The sequence below is a fragment of the Larimichthys crocea genome, chromosome VI (assembly GCF_000972845.2).
Source record: "Larimichthys crocea isolate SSNF chromosome VI, L_crocea_2.0, whole genome shotgun sequence".
In the NCBI taxonomy this organism is placed as follows: Eukaryota; Metazoa; Chordata; class Actinopteri; family Sciaenidae; genus Larimichthys; species Larimichthys crocea.
In genome coordinates, this window is record NC_040016.1 from 14,420,507 (window position 1) to 14,443,479 (window position 22,973).

The 22,973-nt window shown below is 39.6% G+C and overlaps 3 protein-coding genes across 8 annotated transcripts; all 3 read right to left on the minus strand.

Moving 5' to 3' along the window:
• Window positions 1–313: 313 nt before the first annotated feature.
• LOC104919957 (poly(rC)-binding protein 2) lies at window positions 314–10,695 on the minus strand. 5 transcript variants are annotated; one of them, XM_010732093.3, is made up of 13 exons: window positions 10,491–10,694; window positions 9,280–9,396; window positions 8,189–8,212; window positions 8,061–8,093; window positions 7,823–7,939; window positions 7,612–7,743; window positions 7,347–7,475; window positions 6,987–7,061; window positions 6,181–6,222; window positions 4,976–5,048; window positions 4,367–4,419; window positions 3,975–4,144; window positions 314–1,595 (listed from the first exon to the last, which is right to left on the minus strand). In XM_010732093.3, exons 2-13 carry the CDS (start codon window positions 9,346–9,348, stop codon window positions 1,559–1,561), a joined length of 954 nt encoding a protein of 317 aa, XP_010730395.1. In that variant the 5' UTR covers window positions 9,349–9,396; window positions 10,491–10,694; the 3' UTR covers window positions 314–1,558. The 5 variants fall into 5 exon arrangements, with proteins under 5 accessions (XP_010730395.1, XP_010730393.1, XP_010730394.1 ...); XM_010732091.3 differs by having other exon boundaries at window positions 4,976–5,075; window positions 10,491–10,693; XM_010732092.3 differs by lacking the exon at window positions 10,491–10,694 and adding an exon at window positions 10,309–10,434 and having other exon boundaries at window positions 4,976–5,075.
• A 367-nt stretch (window positions 10,696–11,062) lies between these two features.
• On the minus strand, window positions 11,063–15,450 carry prr13 (proline rich 13). Its single transcript, XM_010732095.3, has 4 exons — window positions 15,297–15,450; window positions 13,908–13,959; window positions 13,341–13,810; window positions 11,063–11,630 (listed from the first exon to the last, which is right to left on the minus strand). The coding sequence occupies exons 2-4, from the start codon at window positions 13,921–13,923 to the stop codon at window positions 11,598–11,600; spliced, it is 519 nt and encodes a 172-aa protein (XP_010730397.2). The 5' UTR covers window positions 13,924–13,959; window positions 15,297–15,450; the 3' UTR covers window positions 11,063–11,597.
• Window positions 15,451–15,876: 426 nt separating this feature from the next.
• LOC104919983 (anti-Muellerian hormone type-2 receptor) lies at window positions 15,877–22,234 on the minus strand. Of its 2 annotated transcripts, none has more exons than XM_027279584.1 (11): window positions 22,078–22,234; window positions 21,125–21,316; window positions 20,767–20,931; window positions 20,325–20,426; window positions 19,359–19,462; window positions 19,044–19,265; window positions 17,977–18,091; window positions 17,441–17,598; window positions 17,106–17,250; window positions 16,565–16,701; window positions 15,877–16,450 (listed from the first exon to the last, which is right to left on the minus strand). In XM_027279584.1, the coding sequence occupies exons 1-11, from the start codon at window positions 22,190–22,192 to the stop codon at window positions 16,334–16,336; spliced, it is 1,572 nt and encodes a 523-aa protein (XP_027135385.1). In that variant the 5' UTR covers window positions 22,193–22,234; the 3' UTR covers window positions 15,877–16,333. The 2 variants fall into 2 exon arrangements, with proteins under 2 accessions (XP_027135385.1, XP_027135386.1); XM_027279585.1 differs by having other exon boundaries at window positions 16,551–16,701.
• Between the last annotated feature and the right edge of the window lie 739 nt (window positions 22,235–22,973).

The window sequence follows — 22,973 nt, forward strand, 5'->3', positions numbered from 1 at the left end:
GGTGTTAAGTTTTAAACTTTACAATTTGTAAAAAAGATTTTAAACTGATGTGTCCCCAAGAAAAGCTAGAAATCCTCCTGCAGGATGAGATGTTGCCAAAAAGCAAACCTACTGCCCTCTAGTGTCTCGATTGTGGAGGTACTTACGTTTCCCACTACGCTGATTGAAACAACCCTGTACGAACTGTTTGCTTTTTATACTGCATTATTGTAACTGTACAATAAATATATTTAAGAAACAATTTAAAATAAAATCAAACTTGGATAATCTCAACTTGTGTGTTCAGTGTATGTCATAAAAATCTCAAGACAAGTTGTGGTTTGAGCATTTCAAATCTTTATTTCTGTATTTTTTAAACAATGTTGTGGCACCCAGGTCTACAGTCTCAAAAACGTGCACAAAAGTTTCTTTTTTTTTCTTTCCTGCAAAATAAAAAATAAAATAAATTCTGACTTGAGCAAAGCAAAGAGCAGGAAACTAGTGTTAACTCACAACCCTTTCTTTGTCTAGTTCCAGAGCTTCAATGATTTCATTTCTCAGCCTCATCACATTTAATAGACAGATCAGTCAGTGTCCAGGAGTTAATTCCCCCTTTGGTAGTTAAAAAAAAATATTTCCTCCATTTAAAACAAATATTCCAACATTTTTTTTAGTATATATCAGTCTTTACAAAAAAAGCGAGGAGAACCCTCTGCTTCAGACCCCTAGAGCCAAACCCAAACCCCCAAAACCTCCCATCCCAGCAAAATATCAACACATGATCTCATGACCAAGGAAAGGGGGGTGGGGACAGGAATTACATGTAGAGGGCAAAAAGTGACACACGTAGTGATACACATTTTTAAATTATCCAGATAAATTCAATTGCGAGTGTTAGATTGTTTGTCGTCATAACCAAATATAAATCGGTGACAGTGCATGTACAGTTACGTATTCTCAGTGACACGAGTGTAATCCATGTTACAAGCACTTCAATTTAAAGGTGACAAAGGGGGAGAATGCTGTGTATATTTAAAGCAAGTGAGTATGGACGTAAAATGGACAGACCGACTTGTGGAACTGGGTGAGGAAAAGGGGGATGTGTATATAAACACAATAAAACAGTCACTCTATTCTTATTTTTGATACTTTTTTTTTTTATTTTTCCTTTTTTGTCTTTTCCTTTTTAAAGAAAAAAACTGACTGTACAGAACTAAATCTATATGCCTATTCAGAGTTTTCCAACTCTACTCCTCTGTGATGGAAAAGAAAGGAAAAGAAAAAGGGAAGAGAGCGAGGGATCCATGGAAGAAAAAGAAAATCTAATTACAAATCATTAAAACCTCCAACTTCACTCAAAAAGGGAATTAAAAACATAATTGTTGCTTCTTTTGACTAAAACCCAAAAAACAAAGAAAATAAATAATGAACTCAGCGGATCAAATCAGAGGCGGATGACATGATTTCAAATGAGGAAGAGGCGGTATAATATATAAACTCTTAAGTTGGATAGTTGCATTGACTGCTTTATGGTAGCCGATGATATAAAAGTGAGATTTAGTGCAGATGCAGTGTCTTATCAGTTGGCTGCCAGTCCTGTGGCCTCAGAGGAAAGCCTGGAGAAACAGACAGAGAGACACCCAGAACCAGGGAGGGAGAGAGAATAAGGCATGCAATCAGACAGACGAGATAAATGTCATTTACTGTACATCACATACTCCTAATAAAATGCTAGATAAGGAGAGCGTCTGGATTTATTGACCAGGAAATGTGTGCTCTGATATAAAAAAAACAAAAACAAAAGATTAGTCCAGTTTGGCTGCTCCTCTTGTTAATGAAAACTTCAGAGTCAGAGCTCAAACTGACGGTTAATGGTGTCAAAGAAATATTTCAACATCTTAGGAAACACTTATTTGTGTTCTTGCCTAGAGGAAGAAGGGATAGCAGCCGGTTATCTTACCTCATAAGGGTGGAAAGCAGTGGAAACGGATAACCTGGATCTATCTGAAGGTAACAAAATCCAACTAACGGCACCTCTAAAGTTCACAGATTAACACATTGTATCTTATTTGTTTTATCGGTACAGAAGAGGTGACAGCGAGATATTATAACCCAGTCACACTTTTCTACCGATAGCACAAATAATAAAAACAATAAAATGTGTTGATTACTGATGTTCAGACGTGCTGCTGGTTGGATTTTGTTACCTCTGGAAAGGACTAGGCTAACTGCTTCCCTCCTGTTTCTCAAACCAGCTGCTGGCTTTAGCTACATTCATTGTAGAGACATACAAAAAAAATGTCATCTCACTCATTAATATGAGCAAGAATTCTCCAAAATGTTGAAACACTCCTTTTAAAATTACGCTCCACTAGTTGGATGTTTTCTTAATTTTCATATCAAAACGATCCAAATAAAGGGTGGTTTGGTGCCGTTGATACCTGAGGGCAGATTTACTTGGAATTGAAATTACAACTGCTTCTTACATAAGCAAAAAAAACCACAAAAACAACAAAAACCCATCATGATACATATATTCTCCATTATGACCGCTCACAATAAATCACTTAAAATTCACTACCAAGAAAACTATTCCCATGAATACAATGTGACATCTTAAAGAGAGAGCCGCTACCTGAGCAGAGCTTACACAAAGAGAGAAATGCTTCAGTAAATTGGGCGAAGTAATTCACCGTCCATGCTAAGTTCAAAGTCGTTTAAAAATATAATGCACTCAACATGTCATTTCTTTAAGAGACAGGCCAAATCAAGCTACAGATATCTATTTTATAAATATGGCAGCAACCATCGGTCTGGCTGTTCAACACTTTTGTTTGTGTGCATTCGTTTTTCTGTAGTAAGCGTGGCGTGGCACAGCCAGATACAAAAGCAAGTGCAGGTACAGACAACAAATAGCATTGTCAGTACTTAAGTAGTAGATGACTTATGTTTCCTTTGTTAGTAAGGGGAGAGCCTTCGTCTTTTAGACTTGGAGCTCAGCTCTGGGGTGATTTTGGGCTCAGTGGGGATTGGGTGTGCGGGGTTACTGGCCCCGCTGACAACATGGAGGGCCAGGAGAGGGAGGGGCTTGAGACTGAGGAGACTTGACACACAGGCAGGAGAGCTGGGGAGCAGGGAATCAGTGGAGGAGGAAGAGGAGGAGGAGGAGGAAGGAGGAGGCGGCCCTGGAGCCAACAAGGACAGAGGGATGGAGGCTGAGGGGGGCACCACACAGGAGGAAGAAGAGGAGGAGGAGGAAGAGAAGGAGGAGGTAGCAGCAGAGGAGGTGGTGGTAGTAGTAGTAGTAGTAGTGGTAGTAGTAGTAGTAGTAGAGGTGGAGGGAGGGCACGGGCTGGTCTGTTCAGGGTTCAAGGAGGAGGAGGAGGGAGGAGGTTTAGAGGACTCTACACTGTAGAAAGAGAGACAAGGAGAGAGGGACAACACAGTCGGGATGGATCACAGGGCAGGCTGGTGAGCAATGGGTGAGGGGAGGGCGTTAGGCGTAGGAGGAGGGTGAAGGGGGTTATGAGGGAATCACTCAGGGATGTGATCAAAGCACAAGACAAAAAGCTTCATTAGAAATGACTGTGTCAACCCGAAAGTAAAGACAAAAAGAAAAATAAAGGAAATAAATCACATCTCTAGTGATGGAACAACGTGGAGCAAAGTAAAGGGAAGACGGGAAAAGAGAGCTAGCAACACCAAAGTGATGATTAGCAGTAGCCAAAATACCATTAATCAAATCACTTGACTTTGAACAACAAATCCAAAACTAGGAAAGCCGATGCAGCAGGTGACCCCTTGCATCATTTGCATACAAGTCACATAAACGATCTTACTTGCTTTGTGAAATTAGACGTTTCTTTTCTTTAGGATTCAAAATATTTTAACCAAACTGAACTGACACAGACAAATCATTTGCCTTAAAGTCAAACTGCCACAGCTGAATGAATCGCCTGCTGGGAGCTGACGCAGTACATAGCCGATTATCTCACCTGGCGTTGATGAGGTACTCAGCCAGACTGATGCTGGCAGGTGAGCCTGTGATGGTGACCTGGCGGTCAGTCGATCCATCCACTGGATTCGCAATCTTGATCTGGGCGCCGGACATTTGCCTGATCTCGTTGATCTTGGCTCCCTGGCGGCCGATGATGCACCCAATAAGCTGTAGTGAAGAGGAGCAGCAAGTTTAAGAGAACTCGATCACGTCACGAGTACGTGCCTCTGGTAAACTTTGATCATTTTATGCAAGAAACGCAATCTTGCAGCATTTTTGGTTAACGTGAAGATAGAACTTTTTTTTGTTGAATGGATTGTGTATAAGAAAACTCGACTTTAAATCTTAAACAGTGGTAAAAATGGACCTGAATGTATGTGAAGTACTTACATCATTTGGAATGGTCATCTCATGGGAACTGGTTTGAGCAGAAGCATCTATCCCTGAAGAACCAACAAGAAAATGATAAATAACGATTGAAAGAGCAAACACAACATCCAAATGTGAAAACACTTCTACATGCAACATGAAATGTGTGGCTGGCAGAACATCAAATGTTGCTATTGGTACCAAAATCAAAAAGGTACTGACGTTAATAGGGCCTAAAGTGCAACAAGAGGAGTTATTTTGAAGGTCTGCATATGGATTTTAAATCATACAGTGCGAGTGCAGACAGAACATCATCACTGAACATTCAAAATTAACATTAAAATATACTAATGACAGGGATGAAAGGAGGTGCACTCAATGTTTGAGTCACTGAGGAACGCACCACCATATTTCCAAACTGCATATTTGTCTAAAGGTTATGCCCCATCTCATTTTTTACACCTCACATCTGGTGTGTTTTGTGCTGCGGATTACATCATACCATCACATATCAATGAGTCAAATCTGACTTTTCAAATATGTTAAAGAGACCAAAGCAAGTTAGATAAGGAGTTCAGATTGTGACAGCGCGTTGCATTGAAAGCCCACGGGCCTTGTTGGGTTGCATACCAGTAAATCCCTGGTTGCTTGGTGCGATGGGGAAGGGGCTCTGCTGCATAGCCAGCTGGTGTAGCTTGGTGAGCTGTGGAGAGATAGCAGCAGAGGAAGACTGTGAGAGTGAGAGAGAAGGCAGGGAGAGAAATGGAGGAAATGGAAAACACAGGAAGAGGGAAGAACAGAACAAAAACATCACAGTCAGTACAGACAGCTACATAAAGAACCTCCAAAAAAAAGAAAAGAAAGAAAAAGGCTTCCACACGTCACTCTGTACTGTGTGTTGATCTCTTATCCCTTCATGGATCACTGGTGTCTGACTATCCATGTGTTTTATTTATACTTGTCTATGTGGGGTACCCCCTAGGTATTCCTCCAAAGTGCAGGCTGCATCTCTTGGTGATGCCTTGTCGAAGTCTTCAGGGTCAGGGCAAAGTCACAATACACAAGGAAGGCAGCTCTCAATAATCACCCGTTATCACTATGATATGTTTGTTTCTGTGTCACAGGTTCTAGTTTTAAGTGAACAAAAATTAGCAATGGCAAACTAATTACATAAACGTTACTATGTTTTATTATATCGGACTTCTGCTTCCTCGCTCTGTTGCCAATATTGAGTGTTTGGTAAAACTAATTATATGAAGTCTATCACATCTAATGCTCCTGATGGAACATCTAAAAGCTTATTAAAAAAAAAGAGAGAGAGAGAGATTAATTGAGTCGAGAGACAAGTGGGCAAAGCACAAAGTAATAATGAAGGGTTAATGAGGGGTGGGCGGTGGAGGGGGGGCACACATGTTTATCTGGGACAGACTAATGAACAAGGCAGGTCGAACAAGACAGAACAAAAATGGAAGACAGAAAGAGTGAGCAGCAGGAACAGATTATTATTCATGGTGGAGTGGAGAGTCTGGACAAACACGAATAACAAATGTCAGTTCAATTAAAAAAATAAAATAAAAAAAAAAACTGACTGCGAGTCGACTGTAGAACTGTACCAAACATGAAACACTAACGGTGCAGTGCTCAAAATGGTTACAAAATCTGATAATAGTAGGTTTAAATTAAAATTAGTGGCAAGTCCGGCCGCAGTTATAGGCTGTAAAGACGTGGTGTGGGTGGGTGGGCGGGCTGTTGTACATTTTGGAAGGGGACACTTGTAATTATGGATGGGAGTGGTGGTGGTGGGGGGGTCATGTAAAAACGTCTACTGCACTTACATCTGGCTGTGGAATCGCGTGCTGTCCTTGTACGGCGTACGCCTGAAACAAATGAAAACAAAGCTTTCATAGGCCTCACATCTGATTGGGATTTTGGTCAAGTTACCTCTCCAGCTATGGAACTGAATTGATAAATATCTCCTGAAGACTTCAGCACATCAAATCCTAATCTAAACTAATAGCATTTAGGAATATCATCAAGTATGTCTTGTCCAAAGTCTCCACATTTCTGGAAAAATAGAAAGTATGTCTTGTCCAAAGTCTCCACATTTCTGGAAAAATAGAAATCTTTAGATACATTGCAGTGGAATTAAGGGAAAAACCAGAAGGAGAAATGTTCTTAACAAAAAAGGTAATGTTAGGCCAACAAGCACCAGAAAGCATTTTGGTTCAGACCAACAATGGTGGGAAATAGGCCACCACACCTCTGAAACCTAATGCTTGAAAACATAAAACAATTTCTGGAGGAAACAGGCAGAGAGGAGGCCAAATAACAAGCCGTCATCAGATTACTAAAGCTTTTCATACTGTGGTCAAATGATTAGCAGAAGCAGCCTCTGTTGCAACTGTTTTCTAAACTTTAACACCCTCTACAGCTACTTTTTAATCATCATGGTCTTGTTTCAAAAAACTTGAAATGTGATTTGAGATGTTTCTTGTGTTGACTCAAGTAAAATCAGAGCCTTTCAACACACGTCAAGACTTCCAAGCAGATATTCTTCCAAGCATAATATTCTGCACAAATATGCAACACGGTCAAAACAAGTGAGAAGCTTCCCGTGTCCCCTCTGAAGTGTTATATGTACCTGTCCGCCTGCAAAGATGACGGGGGATCCTGAAGGCTTGGGTCGGTATGGGATCGTGACCCCCTTAGGGGGAGACTGTACAGGAGACAAAGCAGGTGAGTGTGTGATTACATGACAATCGATTTTTAAATCATATAATCTGAACAGTTACATTTTTAAAACCACAAACGTAGTACAGTCTCAATCTAACGTTTATATTGTCCTGTGGGATATTCATCTGTGGACTAGCTCTAGACAATCCCAGGTCCAAACCCAACACTCATCAGCCAAAAGCCCAGAGATCACAGTATTTCACATCATTAATTTACAGGTCAACAGCTGCCACTTCATTTGCTTCGTCGCTTTCACGAGTCCTCTTACCTCAAGCATGACCACACAGATCTGCTTCACACACTCAATTATCGACTGGGGAGTACCAGCGATGGTGATGGCTCGCTCTGTGGAGTTGGGGAGCATGTCTCCTGCCACTTGTACCTGAGCACCAGTTGACTGGAACACACAAAATGTGGAGTAAAATGAGACGGCAATTCAAGACTTGCTGTATATCAGTGTTGGGTGTAAGCTGACAGTCAGCTAACGCTGAGGGAGACTGGAGTTTGTTTTTGTACTACATGCTCTACCATACCTCTCGAATTTCCTTGATCTTGCAGCCACCTTTCCCGATTAGGGAGCCACACTGGCTGGCAGGCACCACAATGCGTAGAGTCACTGGGGGCTTGCTGGTAGCTGTGCTGTTTGTCATTGAGCTGCTTATGTCCTGAAAACAAAAAAATATTGTTTGTGTTTGCACTGACCAAAAGATTCACAGGTCAGCTGTACGACAAACTGTGACCAACCTCTTCAAGCTTTTCAATGATCATGGAGAATGCTTTAAAGATGGCGGTGGTTGGACCTGCCAAAGTAATGATCCTCTCAGGACAATTGCCCTCAGAGATGTTGATGCGAGCCCCGCTCTACAGACAGAGAGAAAAGGAAAGGATTGAAAGAACAAACTTGGTGCACTTCCTATAGTAAAAAACACACACCGTGTCTTAGTAATTATGTTTCATCCTGTTAGAGAGAAAAAGATCTCACCTCTTCTCTCATTTTCTTCACAGATTCGCCTTTCTGTTAGCAAAGAATCACGTCAGGGTCAAACTCATTGACACTTAAACACACAGATCTTCATATATTGACAGATAATATATTAAACAGCAGCTTACCTTTCCAATAATACTTCCAACTTCCTGAAATAAGAAAAGAAGTACAGATTCATTCATCATCTCTCAATTTTTACTACCAGAAAGTTTGACCCATCTAAGCTTTCTAACGACAGCTTGCCTAGTTTGTTAGGCAATGAAAAACATTCAATAAACAAACCTAAAGGAAACGTTCTAAGTGCACCTCCTTCAGATGCCCCTTAGTGGTTATGGTCACTAGTCATGATGCTCCCAACATATCAACAATCCAAACAGGGCCAACTAGTGATCTCTAAACTGAGAAAACACACAATTTTCACAGCTCTGCACCGTGGGCAGCTGTCTAATCCCACAAAGACTGAAGATGGTGCTGTTCCCCATGATCAGATGCAGTCAAGTACACATTATCTCATTCCTAGCTAGTGCCGGGGGCCTGTTTTTAGGATGCTACAAGCTCGCAGAGCTGTTGGAGGGACATTTTTCTGGATATGTTACAGTTTGGTATGTCCGGCAGTATGAGCTGACGTGTCACAGTAGGATTTTTGAGCAGCTGCTTCTTGCCACATGGCATCTCAGCACTTTAAACCACAAAAAAACAACAGGCCACTCTAGGACACTCGGGATGCAACAAGTGTGTGGCTATGCTGCTGTCGTTTCAAAGCCAGATGGATTAGTGACAACTTGCCTCCTGGTTGTAAATTTTCCCAAGTGACAGAAATGGAGGTTTGTCATATCATTTGATCTGTGATCACACAGAGAGGAATGCGGCGAAGGGAGACGCCCCCACAATTTTGAAGGCATAAAAAAAAAGGGATACAAGTGCTTATTTGGAAGGAGTATAACTCAGTAAAATGGTCTGATCATGTCAGCAGCTTCGAAGTAGAAGCATAGAGGAGCTTGTTAATATTTCAGCAAAGCGTGTATCTCTTATGTAAACGTGCCAAAACATCATTCCACTTTGCACTGAGGTACAGGATCTCATCACCGAGTCGACAGCCTCATCACATCAAGGTCCCTGCCCTCTACACATCCCCGAGGAACTTCCATTTCCATAAACATTATGTCATAAGACCGTAAGAGTACCGGCGCAAGCAGCAGCCGATGGGTGACCTCACCTTGCCATGCATGAGCAGCCTAATGGTAAGGGTGACATTGAGCCCTCCTTCAATCACACCGGAGTCCATAACTGCAACCTTGCTGTTGAACTGGGGTCTTTGGTCACTGAGATGGATCTAAAATTTAAAAAAAACATAGAGAAAGAGCAAGTTAGAAGACTTCACGGAGCATAAACATAACACACGTAGTATGGGGATAACAGAACATGTGCCTCAAATTCAACGTATACAAGCTGATGATCAACAAGGTGGTAGATACTACACAGCACTATTCAAACACATGTTGACTTAACAACATGTGTTTGAATGGTGCTGTATAGTATCTATGGTGATTAATAACATCACTACAGGGACACAGGTTTAAATGGCAGCATTATATATATGAGATGTACACGTCCGATTGATTAAACGTGTCAATCTCAAACACTGAGTTAACAGCGTGATACATGCAGAAACATGCTGCTTTATGAATGAGCATCTGTGTGTGTTGTAGCTCATGCTAACGCTGGAGCTTGTGATGCGTACTACGATGGATCAGAAACAATCAGGCTTCACTCAGATAAACGAGTTAGTTTTCCAAGTTATCTGAACACAGACAGAGTAAAATCAGCACTGAATGCCTCGCGTGCTAACGATGACTTCATCATTTAGTATCAAGTTTATCAACAAATGCTGCTTCACGCATTAATACCGCATATGTGACCCGCACCTCCACTAACACACTCACTCGGCGTGTCGTGCGTGAAAAAGCAGCAGTGTTGTTCGCTTTTAAAGTGAGTCCATTTAACTGTTAACGCGTGTTGTGAGTCTTGTTAGCCGCTTAGCATTTCAAAAGAAAATGAATGAAGCATGCGTGCGCTACTTAGCAACGCTAGCTCTTTAGCTTAATTAGTCGGTGTTGTTAATAGCTGATTAAACACCGGCAGCACTTCACGGTGTGGTAGCTGGGTCATCTTTCGATCGGTTGCGGCCACCAAACATCCGAGAGGAGTCTTTAAAAAAGCCACATTAAGACCAAACTTCACCCACCGTGTGTGGGTTAGCTCAGAGCTAGCTCTCGCGGCAGTACGGAGACTGCGTGCTCATCATCACGCGGCCTGTTAGCGGCTAGCTCGCTGCTGCGCGCGATTTCTTTCCGCTAGTTGTGATCACAACACAGAAACCAAAAATCTATTGAAAAAAAAAAACACCAAACATGAGATGAAACTCACCTGATTCGTGTGCTGGTAGGTGATCGGGGGGAGGGTTGGGGTTGTAAGGGTAGAAGGGGAGAGGTTCGGGAGGGTAGAAACCCGGGGGAGAGTTTAGAAAGGACTCGGGGAAGAGGGAAGAGTGATGTGAGATCGAGCTCCACTCCTTTACACAAAGACAACAAAATTATCACCTCTGAACTTTCCCCTTTCACCCAAAACCAAACCCCCCCCCCATCCCGAGCTGACCCGAGCATGTGTCCCCCCCCCCCCCCCCACCAAAAAAAAAAAAAAAAACACGTCTGCATGTGGCAGCAGCTACAATGTGTTAAATCAAACGTTATCATTTAAAGATACGAGTTATTGCGCACAATAAACACATTAATGAAACAAATGCGGCGTCACAACAAGGAAGGGTGTGTTATTGGAAACAACACACGGGACCACGTGTGTTTTTTAAACCGCGTTTAAACACGAATTATACAAACAAGACATATGATTTACTGATGTTTCTAATATGTTCATATTTAGAAACTTCAATAAAATGCTTATTTATAGGGCCACTTAGAGGACATGAAGTGTACTGCAACTTATAACTTCAATTTGTTTTATTCATTTATTTATTTTTACACATCCATTGATTGAGTAGGGTTAATTTAAACCACTTATATAATTACAATTAGTGCAGATACAAAGCAGAATAGTATTTTTCTGCCCTTGTACAGTAAGTAGTGAATATAAAATCTCCTCCAGACACTCATCATTGTATCACTCTACACAAAAGAAAACTAAATCACAATAATTAGAGTTTCTCAAACATTCAAAACAAAGTTGTCAGCCCGCTCGTCTATGAAACATTTGACACAAACCAGGAAAATCAGATATATATATTTAAGACATGATGGAATGCCAATACAGACAAAACACTTTGCTGCAACAGCTTATGCATTTCTAGGATAAATAGATAGAGCATGCAATTTATTAAAGAACACTGCATCTTCTCATAAATCCTGTTAAGTGTGATAAGAATGACCTTTGCGTGTTTTATTGTTATTAGGTCAGTGAGTCAGTTTGCCCTTTTGTGAAGCAATGTTTCTGTGAAAGCCTTTGTTGTGAATTGGTGTGGCCTCAGTCACTGCTGCTGCTGCTGCTGCTGGAGGACTGTGGAGGGAAAACAACATCATATTATTATAATATTATTATATATTTTAATACATTTTAAACACACACAACAAATGTTTAATGACTAGGTGAAACATATAATACAACTGTATTAAACATAATTTTTTTTTTTTTCTTGGGCTGTTGACAAACTTTTCCTCTAAAAAAAAGAAGTGGATCTGGGATCTGCGTTGTTGGATCCACTTAATTACATATGATTGATTTGGCACTTGAAACTTTTGTTCAAACCAACAAACGTTGATAGGAACACAAGCTGACTGTGTTCAGAGTGTCCTGAGTTTGTTCTTTAAAGTACTGAGATGTAAGTAACTACTTGTATCAAATGTCAAGATGTAGTCTGAGAATAACTTGTGCTGTTCAGATTCAGCCATATTCATTCATTTCAAGCCAGTTTAGTAAAGCCACTTTCTTAAGGGGCCGTTGCTCAGTTATACTTGAGAGTTTAGGATGAGTTAAACATGCATTTCACACTGAGGTCACACTGACACCTCAATATTGTATCCTCACAACATTTAATGCGCAGCTGTGTTTACAAACCCACTCGCTGTGTCTTGTATAAATCTCCCAGCTGCCTTTAGAGGTCACTATATCAATAGTTTTAAAGCTGATCCTGATTTCATCCAGAGTACTTTCTGTGATTTTAGGATGAAAAAAATGTATGTAGTATCATCCAATGCAGTCATTAAACCTGCACAGTATCAGGTAGCATACGTGTGAGCCAAAACATTCAAAATGCCAAATCTGCATCAATCATAATAACTGATTTAACTGACAAAACTGCACAGTCACTGTACTTGCAGAAATCATATCAACTCCTGAAAGCAGCAGTCTGTCTGAATCTATTTAAATCCACGTGTCACGTCTATCTAGGGTCGACAAATTCAGACCGATAGATCAAGAGTCACATCGTGTTTCCACAGAATTCATCCACTGGGTTGATATTTGTAGGTGCATATTGCCACTAATGTTATGAAGTGTTTATATGGCAAACGAATCAAGGCGTGCCAAGTTTGACATGACTCATTAGCTCAGCAATTATTAATCATTTACTAATATTTAATATAGTTCCAAATTGACAGACCAAAGTCTTTTTTTTTTTTTTTAAATCTGCAGGTCCTAACCTAAGGTCCTAGACTTCGTGCTTCAAATAGTCTTATTTGATGGTAAACCAAACATTTTGTGGTTTTGAACAGTTATTCAGACAAAAGAAACATTGTGAAGATGAACCTGTGATGTGTATTCACTATTTTCTAACATCTTATAAACCAAACACTTGACTGATAGACAGTACAAATAATCTGTAGTTGTACAACTATGTTCATCATGAAGAAAGTAGAGAGATAAATAGCTTTGCTTCTAGTATAGTTTATAATCTGTGCTCATACAAGCTGTCGTCATGTTTAATACAGTCGCGTGACTTGTGATTGTTTGTTTTGATGTGTCATGGTAATATAATCCAGCTTTATAATGAAAATCTAAACCATGTCAATAAACTCAGTACTCTTTAGCTGTGCTGCACTTTGCACTCGGTGAGTGTGCAGCACTGACTCACATGTAGTCGGGGTGTGCTGCTGAGGGGCGTAGGCAGGTTCAGGATTCATCTTATTATCTACTATTGATATTAATATTTCACCTGCAAGAGGGGCCTTTTACAGCTCTTACATGGTGTATCTTCAAATCCAGCCTCACCTTGCCGTGTTTGTGGTGGCCATGTTTGTGCTCCTTATGTGCTTTCTTCATCTTCTTCTTCATCTTTTTGTTGGCTTTATGTCCAACCAACCCCATTCCCATTCCTGCCATTCCTCCGGCTAATGCTCCGCCCATGGGATTTACCCCTCCATGATGACCTTTGTGGTGACCTTTATGTTTACCCCCTTTTGGAGAGTGTGGGTATGGACCTGGGTAAACACCTCCAGGAGGTACTGCTGGGTATCCAGCTGGAGCCATAGGGTAAGGTTGAGGTCCTGGAGCCACGTAAGGCATACCTCCTGGAGGTACAGTTGGTCCCATGGCTGGGTTCATACCAGCTGGATATTGGCCAGCTGGGTACCCTGGAGGTTGGGGGAAGACTCCTGCTCCAGTTGCAGGTGGAGGTGGATATGCAGGGTTGTAGCCAGGAGGGTAGACAGGGTTTGGTGGTCCGACTGGAGGGGGAGGACCTGATATACATAAAAGCACCTTGTTATTCAGCACACCTATATTATAAAACACGCCCACAGTAAAATAGTTATATGCTGGTTTTGTATGATATCTCACCTTGATTTGGCCACATGGTTCTGTTTAAAAGCTTCAGGTCTCACACAAAATCCTAAAGAAACAGTATTTAATAAATTACATTACACGAAAACACAAAAAACACCTTTTTAAAGGGTGTAGACATTATGTCTTATTCAGTTTAGTGCTTCTTTTTAAAGGGTGTAGACATTATGTCTTATTCAGTTTAGTGCTTTTTTAAAAATTATTATTTAGTGATATCCTTTATATCCATTACTGCATCATGTTATATCTGCTGTGTTAAAAAAAAATCCAAAAATACAGAGCAGTTTTACAAAGTGACATTTTCGTCAGTAAGCTATATGTACAAAAATACTTCTAATGACTTGTCCAACAAAAAGCCCAAAACCCAAAGATATTCAGCACTCCTGTATAGTGATGACCACCATACTGTACATATCAGACATGAATGTTCGCCTAGATAGCGTCAAAATTATGTGATTAGTTTTGCTCTAAAGTGTGATCCAATGCAACAACTCTGCCAAAAATTCAACTTTTTCAAAACTTTTAATGTTTCAGTGTTTCTTGACACTGTCAGAGAGGTAATAATTTAACTATTATACTTACTATGGAGGTTGTAGTTTGCAGTAGTGTTAACTGGACTGCATTAATTTAAGAGGTGTTTCTAATATTTTGGCCACCTCATTCACATAAATGATGAGGTCCAAAATATTAGAAATACCTTTCAATATAATGCACTCCTGTACAACAGCAGCACTCACTAAAACTGAATAATAGACATAAAGTAGACTTGTTACCTCTCTGACAGCGTCAATAAAAACTGAAACATTATAAGCTTCATAAAAGTTGATGTTATGACAGAGTTGACACATTGAATTGTACAAGAGTATGTAATAAAGTGGCCAGTCGGTGTATCTGCTGTGTAAAAAAAAAAAAAATAATACATTTTTACAGGTTTCTACTGCTACATATTTCTGTCAGTAGTTCAAATACAAATACAGTATAATCAGTATTGTATAGTGATTACCACCATACTGCATATATCAAACATGAATGTTATAAATGCCTACATGGTATTAAAAGTTTTATGTTTTATGTGATTAGTTTTGTCCTTGAGATTTACTGGTATTGTTAGTCTTGGTGGATATAGTCTTTGTTTTTAGGCCTTATTACGTTATTCACATACTTTTATCTCAAACTGTACCTCTTGCTGACATCATTACATAAAGACACCTCTCACGTGAACATGATGAGGACAATATAGTCTAATGCCTCATAAGTGCATAGCAATTTCGCAACACTTTCTCCAACAGCTATGAGGACAGAAATAATAAAAAACAACAGGTTTTAAATCGTCGCTTTGCTTCACACACGCCATTTGTAATCGGTAAATATGTTTCACAGATTTACCTCAGAAACTTGCTTCAGGTCTGGTCAAGTTTGTCAGGAATCCTCTGAGCTGTTTGTCTTCCGCGTTGAGCTGCACGGAAACACGAGGAAGCCACGCCCGCTGTTAAAGGACACGCACTTTGATGATACAACAGGGCTGGATGAAAAGTTGATCTACGTGTTTCTGTGGTACAAAAGATATCAACTCCCAGCTATTGTTAAGTGATCATTTAAAGAGGGTGGGGGGTTATCCATGACGCACACACACACATACACATACACCTGACTCACAGTCACACTCCATTACACCAGGATCAGCTGTCATGTAAACAAAAAGACAACACAGGGCTTTCTAGAAATTGAATGCATTTTATTTGAACACAAAGATGTTGAACAAAAATAATTCAAAACTTTTTTTACAAGTGTTACTAATAACATTAATGATGGCTCTGTTGTGTTCAGGTGTCCCAGTGAGTCATGACATGCTTATGAAATCAAAGCAGGTGAATGGAAATCAGCCGTCACTCATCATATTATTTAAACCATAGAACATAGATTGAAGCAATTTTGAATGGAATAAGAATTCATGTTTTTGTGTGTGTGTGTGTGTTTGATTTCCAGCCATACATAGACTTTAATGTAAAAGGGAAAGTCACTTAAAAGGTATTTTACACCTGTGCTGTCAAAAAGTTTTCAGTGAAAAAGAAAAAAATGTCTTGGCTTCTTGGAGTACTTAATCTAACAGAGCCTTCATTAACAGTATTAGCTCAAAATGTCTGTTACTAAAATCTAACTAGTAGTTGTACATATTATTTAACCTAATAAAAACATATCTTTTGAAAATTGCTTTTAATGTTTAACATAAGTCTTTTATTTTTTTTTCTTTAATGTACCTGAAATTCATTAACTCAGTTGTGTGTATCTAATAGAAAAAAAGAGTTAAAGAAAAAGTTAAAGGGCTACATGGAAAACAGCACCAGTAGCAAAAACAGTACTAGTGAGTGCAAACAGTACAGTGCAAATGTTTGATATGTAGATTATAACCCAGAAAAAAAAAGTCACGCAGAGTAACATGACTGAAGAGAAATTAATCTTTCCACAACACACTGAGCAGACAGCCGGGCGTCTGGGTCACAATCCCAACAATCTGTCAGGAGCTCCTGCAGCTTAGATCCCTGAAAGTTGTGAAAATGTGTCATCACAATATCTTCATGAGCTATCCAGCACATTGATTTTCATTGCAAAAAAATATATATATATTTAAGTGAGAAGCACCTGTGTAAGAATACCTGTGGTAGCAGTCCCCAGTGTTGAGGTATGGAGGGTCTCTTGTCCATGTGAAACACATGCAGGATGAGGCTCTCCTGGGTTACATTGAGTCCCAGCTCAGATTCATAAGGCAACAGATGCTGTGGAACATTACCGCCTACAGATGGAGACATTTGTATGAATTTTAACACCCACTGAGTGCCACAACAAAAGGAAAGCGTATCCGAACAAAGCACAGAGATACAGCTGAGCGTGCAGATCAGCCTAGAAAGAAATGTAAAACCAGAAATGTGAAAATCTGACAGTATTGACTGATGTTTTTTTAAAATTTTGATTAATTATTATGAAGTCTGGCATTCAGTATTTAGAAATGGTTGGGTCTAAATGAAGAAGATTACAGTGACAATTTCAAATGTTATAATGTGATGTTATACAAACCGTCATACATCACGGATAATGCCTCACACTCTCTCAATAACATATTTAGTCTGTTTTAGTTATACCATCTCTTAGTTATGCGTGTAAGTATGTGTGTATATTTATCTGATGAAGGAAGTTTACCTTCAAACAAGTCAGTGCAGCGCATGCAGATCTCCCACAAGAGCAGTCCCAATGCATATATGTCCCCCTGCATGAGACACCAAGTGTTGCTTAGGTCTACGGAGCCATCCAGGATCTCAGGTGGCATGTAGCGCAGCTTGCCCAACTGTGCATGACCAAGCAGATGGATTGAAATGTGAATGGGTTGTTTCTACATATTACATGTCGCTGCAGGTTTTCATAGGAGGGATTTTAATGACTACAGAAGTCTTTATCTTGCTGTTTTTATTTAATGCAATGACAGTTTACTTTTTTATGACGTAACTGTACAGTGAATAGACAAGACAGGATCTGACCTCCGTCTCTGTCATGTGTCTCTGCCAGTGGCGATATCCTGAACAAAAACGGAGGATGGCGGAGCATCCAAAATCACACAGGGCACAGGTACCATCTGCTCTCACGAGAACATTGGAGCTGCTTAAGTCTCTGTGGGCTACAGGAGGTTTGTGCACATCTGCAAGAAAGAACACACATTTGTAACAATAAGAATATTTTAACTTGTTTGGATATTGAATTGCAGTGGATTTCATTAAGGCTACCACTGCTCTGTGACTGGTAAGAGGTGCAGGCCAGCCACAGCTCTCTGCAATGCTGTTTTAACAGTTTAACAGCTTGTTTATAATTATAAATCGCTGTAATATATTGGCTGTGTTTATGCAGCCCTACTGAAAAATACTTTACCTGGTAAATAACAGGTATAAATAATTAGTCACATTTAGTATTTTAGCTACAATGTGCACATACACCCACATGATAGTAGGTTGGCTATACTACGGACATGCACAGACATATACACACACACACACATACACTGTAAAATTCTGGCCAATACCATGTCTGTGAAGGTCAGAGTGGAGATAAGAAAGTCCCTGTGATAAAGACTGGCACAACTTCAGTAACGACATCCAGTTGGTGGTGTGCTCACACAGAAAGGAGTGGAGAGAACCCTGAAATCAAAGCGACGACATTAACATGAAAGAGTTTGGTCGTATAGCCACATTGGCGTTCAGGTGTACAATGAGTTTGAGAGAATGTGGCGTGATAGCATGACTGCCCCTGTGCACAAAGTAAGGTTCATAAACATGTTGTTAGAAATGGTTGGTGTGGAGGAACTCACCTACACAAAGCCCTGACCTCAACTTTAGGAGGAATTAGTACACACACTGAAAGCCAGGCCTCATCCAAGGCCTGACCTTATAAATTATCTTTTGGCTGAATGGGAATAATTCCCACAGACACACTGCAAAATCTTTTGGAAAGCATATGACTTTTGCTTATGTACTGTATTTCAGTGCTTTAAATTCAGTAGTGTCTCAGCCACTTGGGGGAAACATATCATCACTTTTTGGTTGATATGGTGAACCCATTAGCAAACTTATTTCTAGTTCCTGCAGATATGGAGCAGCAACATTAATGTTCATTTGAAGTCAACCCTTACCTTAACCTCATACCAGTACCTGAGCAAAACAAATACACTAGGTTCATCAGGTAGTCACTAACGTTTTCTGTCTGTTGCTCGGTACTGAGCAGTTAGTGTTCAGCGGGTTTTTAGAGCTGCTCATTACCTGGTGAACCTAGTGTATTTGTTTTGCCTGGTATATTTGTGTTGCCTGCTGTAGCCGAAAACAATGTAATAAAGCTTCATAAAGCAAAGCAGAGCTGCAGATTTAGGTGATAATTCTCTATAGATTCACTATGAGCGTCCCATTTCACATTAACATTGACATAGCCACTTTAACCAAATAGTTTCAGTGGTTGTTCAAAATTAGTTATGAAAGAGTCAATTCATTATGCTTTTTCTTGCTTCCCTACCCTGACTTATTTTCTTGAATATCATTTTTTTCTGTAAGAAATTAGGAAAAACACATGATTTTACTTCAATGACTGCTTGCCACTCACATATTTAGCAAATTGCAGGACAATGAGCCAACTGCCTCCATCCGGTTTCCTTCCAGTGCCCAGGAAATTGACAATCCCAGCATGCTTCATTAGTGGTAGCTCATAAACCTCTTTCTCTGCAGTAAACTTCTGTTTCCAGCCTGCAGGGAAAACTTTCACAGCCACAGTGGATCCCTGGTATTTCCCTCGCCAAACAGTTGCAAAACGACCATGGCCCACAATCTGAAAGAGGTATGAACATTCAGGTAAAATAACAACACACGGTCACCTGACTGAATGATTTACAGTTTAAATACACTTAATATCTGGGCTTACTTGCTGTAGTTCAATATTAGCGACGTCAATCTCAGAGGTTTTTGTTGTCTGGCAGGAACACAGTTGTGAGACACTGTAATCATCAAGGGAGAGTGGATTCTTCTCTAAAATAATGAAAGTAGACAGGTCTTGTAATTAACACACTCCAAGTCACTATTCATTTTAAGATAGCCTGACTGAACAGCCACAAGAATCTGACTGAAGAGTAACAAAGGACAGAGTTAAAAGGGAGTTATATAGCTAGAGATAAACACCAAGGCCAGTCCAGCAGAGAGAATGAAACAATCCCAAGGTCAAAGAAATACATCATGAGAACTGAATCAGTTTAGAAAATGTGGAAGTAGCTGAGCAGTCTTTTTCTTTAATCTTTTTGAAAAGGAGAGGGTGTTTGATATAAAACATTACTATTATTTTTCTTTTTTAACAATACACAGTCTGTCTGATCTGTATCCAATCCTAAACAATTGAAAAAGACAATTCAACAATTGTAACTTTAGAAATTAAGTTTGTAATCTGAATCTGAGGGCTAAAGTTTGAGAGGTCTCCCCAGAAACTTCTACCACACTGCACTGTTAAGAGCGTCCCTACCACCTGCATCTCAGTATGGTAAGGCAGCTGCTCTGTCTCGGACTGGTAAGCACAGTGGAGTGTGGTGAAAACTGCCCAACGCATCACTGGTTTCCACTCCCCATCACTAAAGGTCCAGCTGAATTGCATTTCATTGTGTCAGTACTTGAATCTAATCTAGTCAAAACAATAAATTCCTCTTGTGTGTGCTTAGTCAACACCTGCAGACATCAATAAATAAATCATGTAAGAGGAATTTGATTTATTTCAGTTGAACTCCCACTTTCTCTTATTGTATTCAGTAACTAGTAGACAGTCAACTTGAAAAATGGCATAAAAAAACGACAAAGATATGTTTTGCATTTCTATCATAATGTTGGAAATAAAAAAGGATCTTACTTTTCTCTTTGAAGTGTCGTCTCCATTTGGTAGCAAGGATCAGGAAGCACAGCACCAGCAAAAGTCCGACCAAACATACCATAACATAACCAGCAGTTTTCACTATTTACAAAGAAAACAAAAAGTGCATGTGAGTGTTATCTGTGAATGATAAATAACACATTTTGGAGTCAATAAAGTGTATTTATTACTTTAATTGTGTAATTGATTGAAAAAAAGAATGCTTAAAAACAAGCTGAAAAATGGATGTGTAATCTTCCAAGTGTCAGATTTCAAATTAAAGGGGAGCTGAAGGTGTTTTTTGCTGGAGGAGGTGTAGTCTTTTGAAGCAATAACATTTCCTGTGGTGAAAAGAAGTACATCTCCTTGGAATATTCTCAGAATATTATCTTATCACTATGTGATATTTAATGATAAGTTAGTAATCTTGTAATCATCATACCTACAGCATACGGGTAGGTGGGCCGAGGCTCTTCTGACTCTGGCGTCCAAGTAATGTTGCTGTTGCAGAGGTCTGTGTTGCACACACACTTAATGAGGAGACCATTGAAGCGTGTTTGCGCCTTGCAGGTTGTATCTGGGCAAGACTTTTCAACTATATCACAAGCTGCAACAGCAAAAATCAGCCATATTTATTACATATTGCATAATATACATGACAGTAATTAACAATTTTCAGTGTCCTTTATGATATTAATCCAATACCAGTCAGATGTTGATTAGATTTTAAATTATTGACTATGAGAACAGAAGTCCAGAGGAAGGTCCTGGTCCAGGTGTCTTAGTTTATGATTTCTTACCAAGAGTGTCAACTTCTGGCTGGCCATTGATGATCAAAAAATAGCCCACACAGCATCGGGTGGTCTCGCAGAGCTGCACCGACCCACTCACATTGCCAGCAGTTGTGTATTTGTTGTTCTGGCGAGTCACTTGGAATACACACCGTCTCTTCTGAGGAAAAGACTGCCTGGAGAGGCATATAAAGATGCTTTCTGGGTGGAGGAAAGACAAAGCTGCTTCAGCATTTAGAGTCATACATTTATTAACCTATGCAGCAGTGTTGTTGCAGTTGAGAGGTCTTGGTCTCAAGACTGACCGCTTTTTGAAGGTCTTGATCTGGCCTCCTATTTTTATTTGTTCTTGTTTCGGTCTCAGATTCAGGGACTCTGGATTTTATGTGGGGAATTTCACTAAGTGGCCTGATTTTTTTGTTAACATCATTACTGTGAGGTTCCAATAACTATGAGGCATTGCACAAAGATTGAGAAGAACTTTAACTGTTAACAGATCTCAGTTAGAAGTGAAGTTTTAAGCCCTAAATGTCAGTGTTATGTCTTTTTACTTTAACCTTAAAGGCTCTCAACTCTCTCTGCCCCGCTGCACGAGGCCCTGCACACAAAAACATTAGCTACACATTAGCTACCTAAGTAGGTATATACTGGATATTCTGGTCTTGGTCTTGACTTGGTCTCAGTTTAGGTGGTCTTGACTACAACACATATGCAGAGTTAATTCCAAAACAATTAGATTTAGTCAAAATATTTATAACTGCCAACTTCCAACTTGATTTCATCATCTAATAGGACATTATTTTAATATTAAATGTTAGGAGTTAAAGCAGGCACACAACTGAATTGCCACAATGTACAATGCTTCAACAACTAATTATTACCAGCTATCAAAGTGCAAATTAGAGATCATTAATCAATCAAAAGTCTCATGTGAAAAACGGCACTGCAGCGAATGCACTTACCCACAGCCAAAATCAGCCACCGCTGTTGCAGGATCATGGTCGCTCTGAGGCCAGACTGTCCAAGCAGGGAGTGATTATTTATCAGTTCTGAGAATGTGAGAGGAGTTTCCCACATTTCCCAGCATCACTCCCACTGTCACACACCTGCATGTTAAACGCACACTGTCTGCCATGGGCTGTGGGAACATATAAAATGTGTCAACATAAACATTTCCCACACCAGAATGAATTATTTGCATTCAAATTGGATGTTGTCTGCAGATGATTCGGTTCTTTAGGACCACAGGTCAAAGGTTAAAATGATGATTCGGTTCTTTAGGACCACAGGTCAAAGGTTAAAATGAGATATTATGCCATAGAATTTACTTAGATTTAGCATAACTGGAGAGTTTTTCTTTGTCTTAAAAAGTTAGAATTAGAGACTTTAAATGGTTCTCATAATTTTGTTTAGATTTAGATTTTTAAGGCACTAGGCCTACATATATACACACACTGATACAAACACTAACTTACATTTTCAAATGTTGGTGCATGGATTATAAAGTAACGCAAAAGTGTCAACTCAAAATTCATGATTGAGACTATGAAAGAAGCCAAAGAATAATAAATATACTCAATTATAATAGCAACTAAATCAGAATCAGAATCAGAAATTCTTTATTAATCCCCACAAGTTGTTAACAAGACAAAACTGACTTGTCTAAATGCTACATGAGGAAACATATCCAGCATGCATTTTGGATGGCCTGATGAACCTGAACCTAAACAATTCCATTATTTCATTGGTACATTATTTTGTTTGTATTTGTTACATGAGATTAGATTAGACATGACAATTTATATGAGTTCTATTCAAAATAGGCATTATTTTTTGGCTACATACTGTTACATACACA

Coding starts and splice junctions, on each gene's coding strand:
- prr13 (XM_010732095.3), bottom strand. Junction 11,631..13,340: donor GCCACCACAAACACGGCAAG/GTGAGGCTGGAT, acceptor TTCCCTCCACAG/TCCTCCAGCAGCAGCAGCAG.
- LOC104919983 (XM_027279584.1), bottom strand. CDS start 22,192: ATGTGGGAAACTCCTCTCACATTCTCAGAACTGATAAATAATCACTCC. Junction 17,599..17,976: donor CTCTGACCTTCACAGACATG/GTATTGGCCAGA, acceptor TCTTTCTTGCAG/ATGTGCACAAACCTCCTGTA. Junction 16,702..17,105: donor CTGCACTGACTTGTTTGAAG/GTAAACTTCCTT, acceptor CTCCATCTGTAG/GCGGTAATGTTCCACAGCAT.
- LOC104919957 (XM_010732091.3), bottom strand. CDS start 9,348: ATGGACTCCGGTGTGATTGAAGGAGGGCTCAATGTCACCCTTACCATT. Junction 8,094..8,188: donor TTGGAAGTATTATTGGAAAG/GTAAGCTGCTGT, acceptor CTTTGCTAACAG/AAAGGCGAATCTGTGAAGAA. Junction 6,223..6,986: donor TCATCTTTGCAGGCGGACAG/GTACATATAACA, acceptor CATTTGTTTCAG/GCGTACGCCGTACAAGGACA.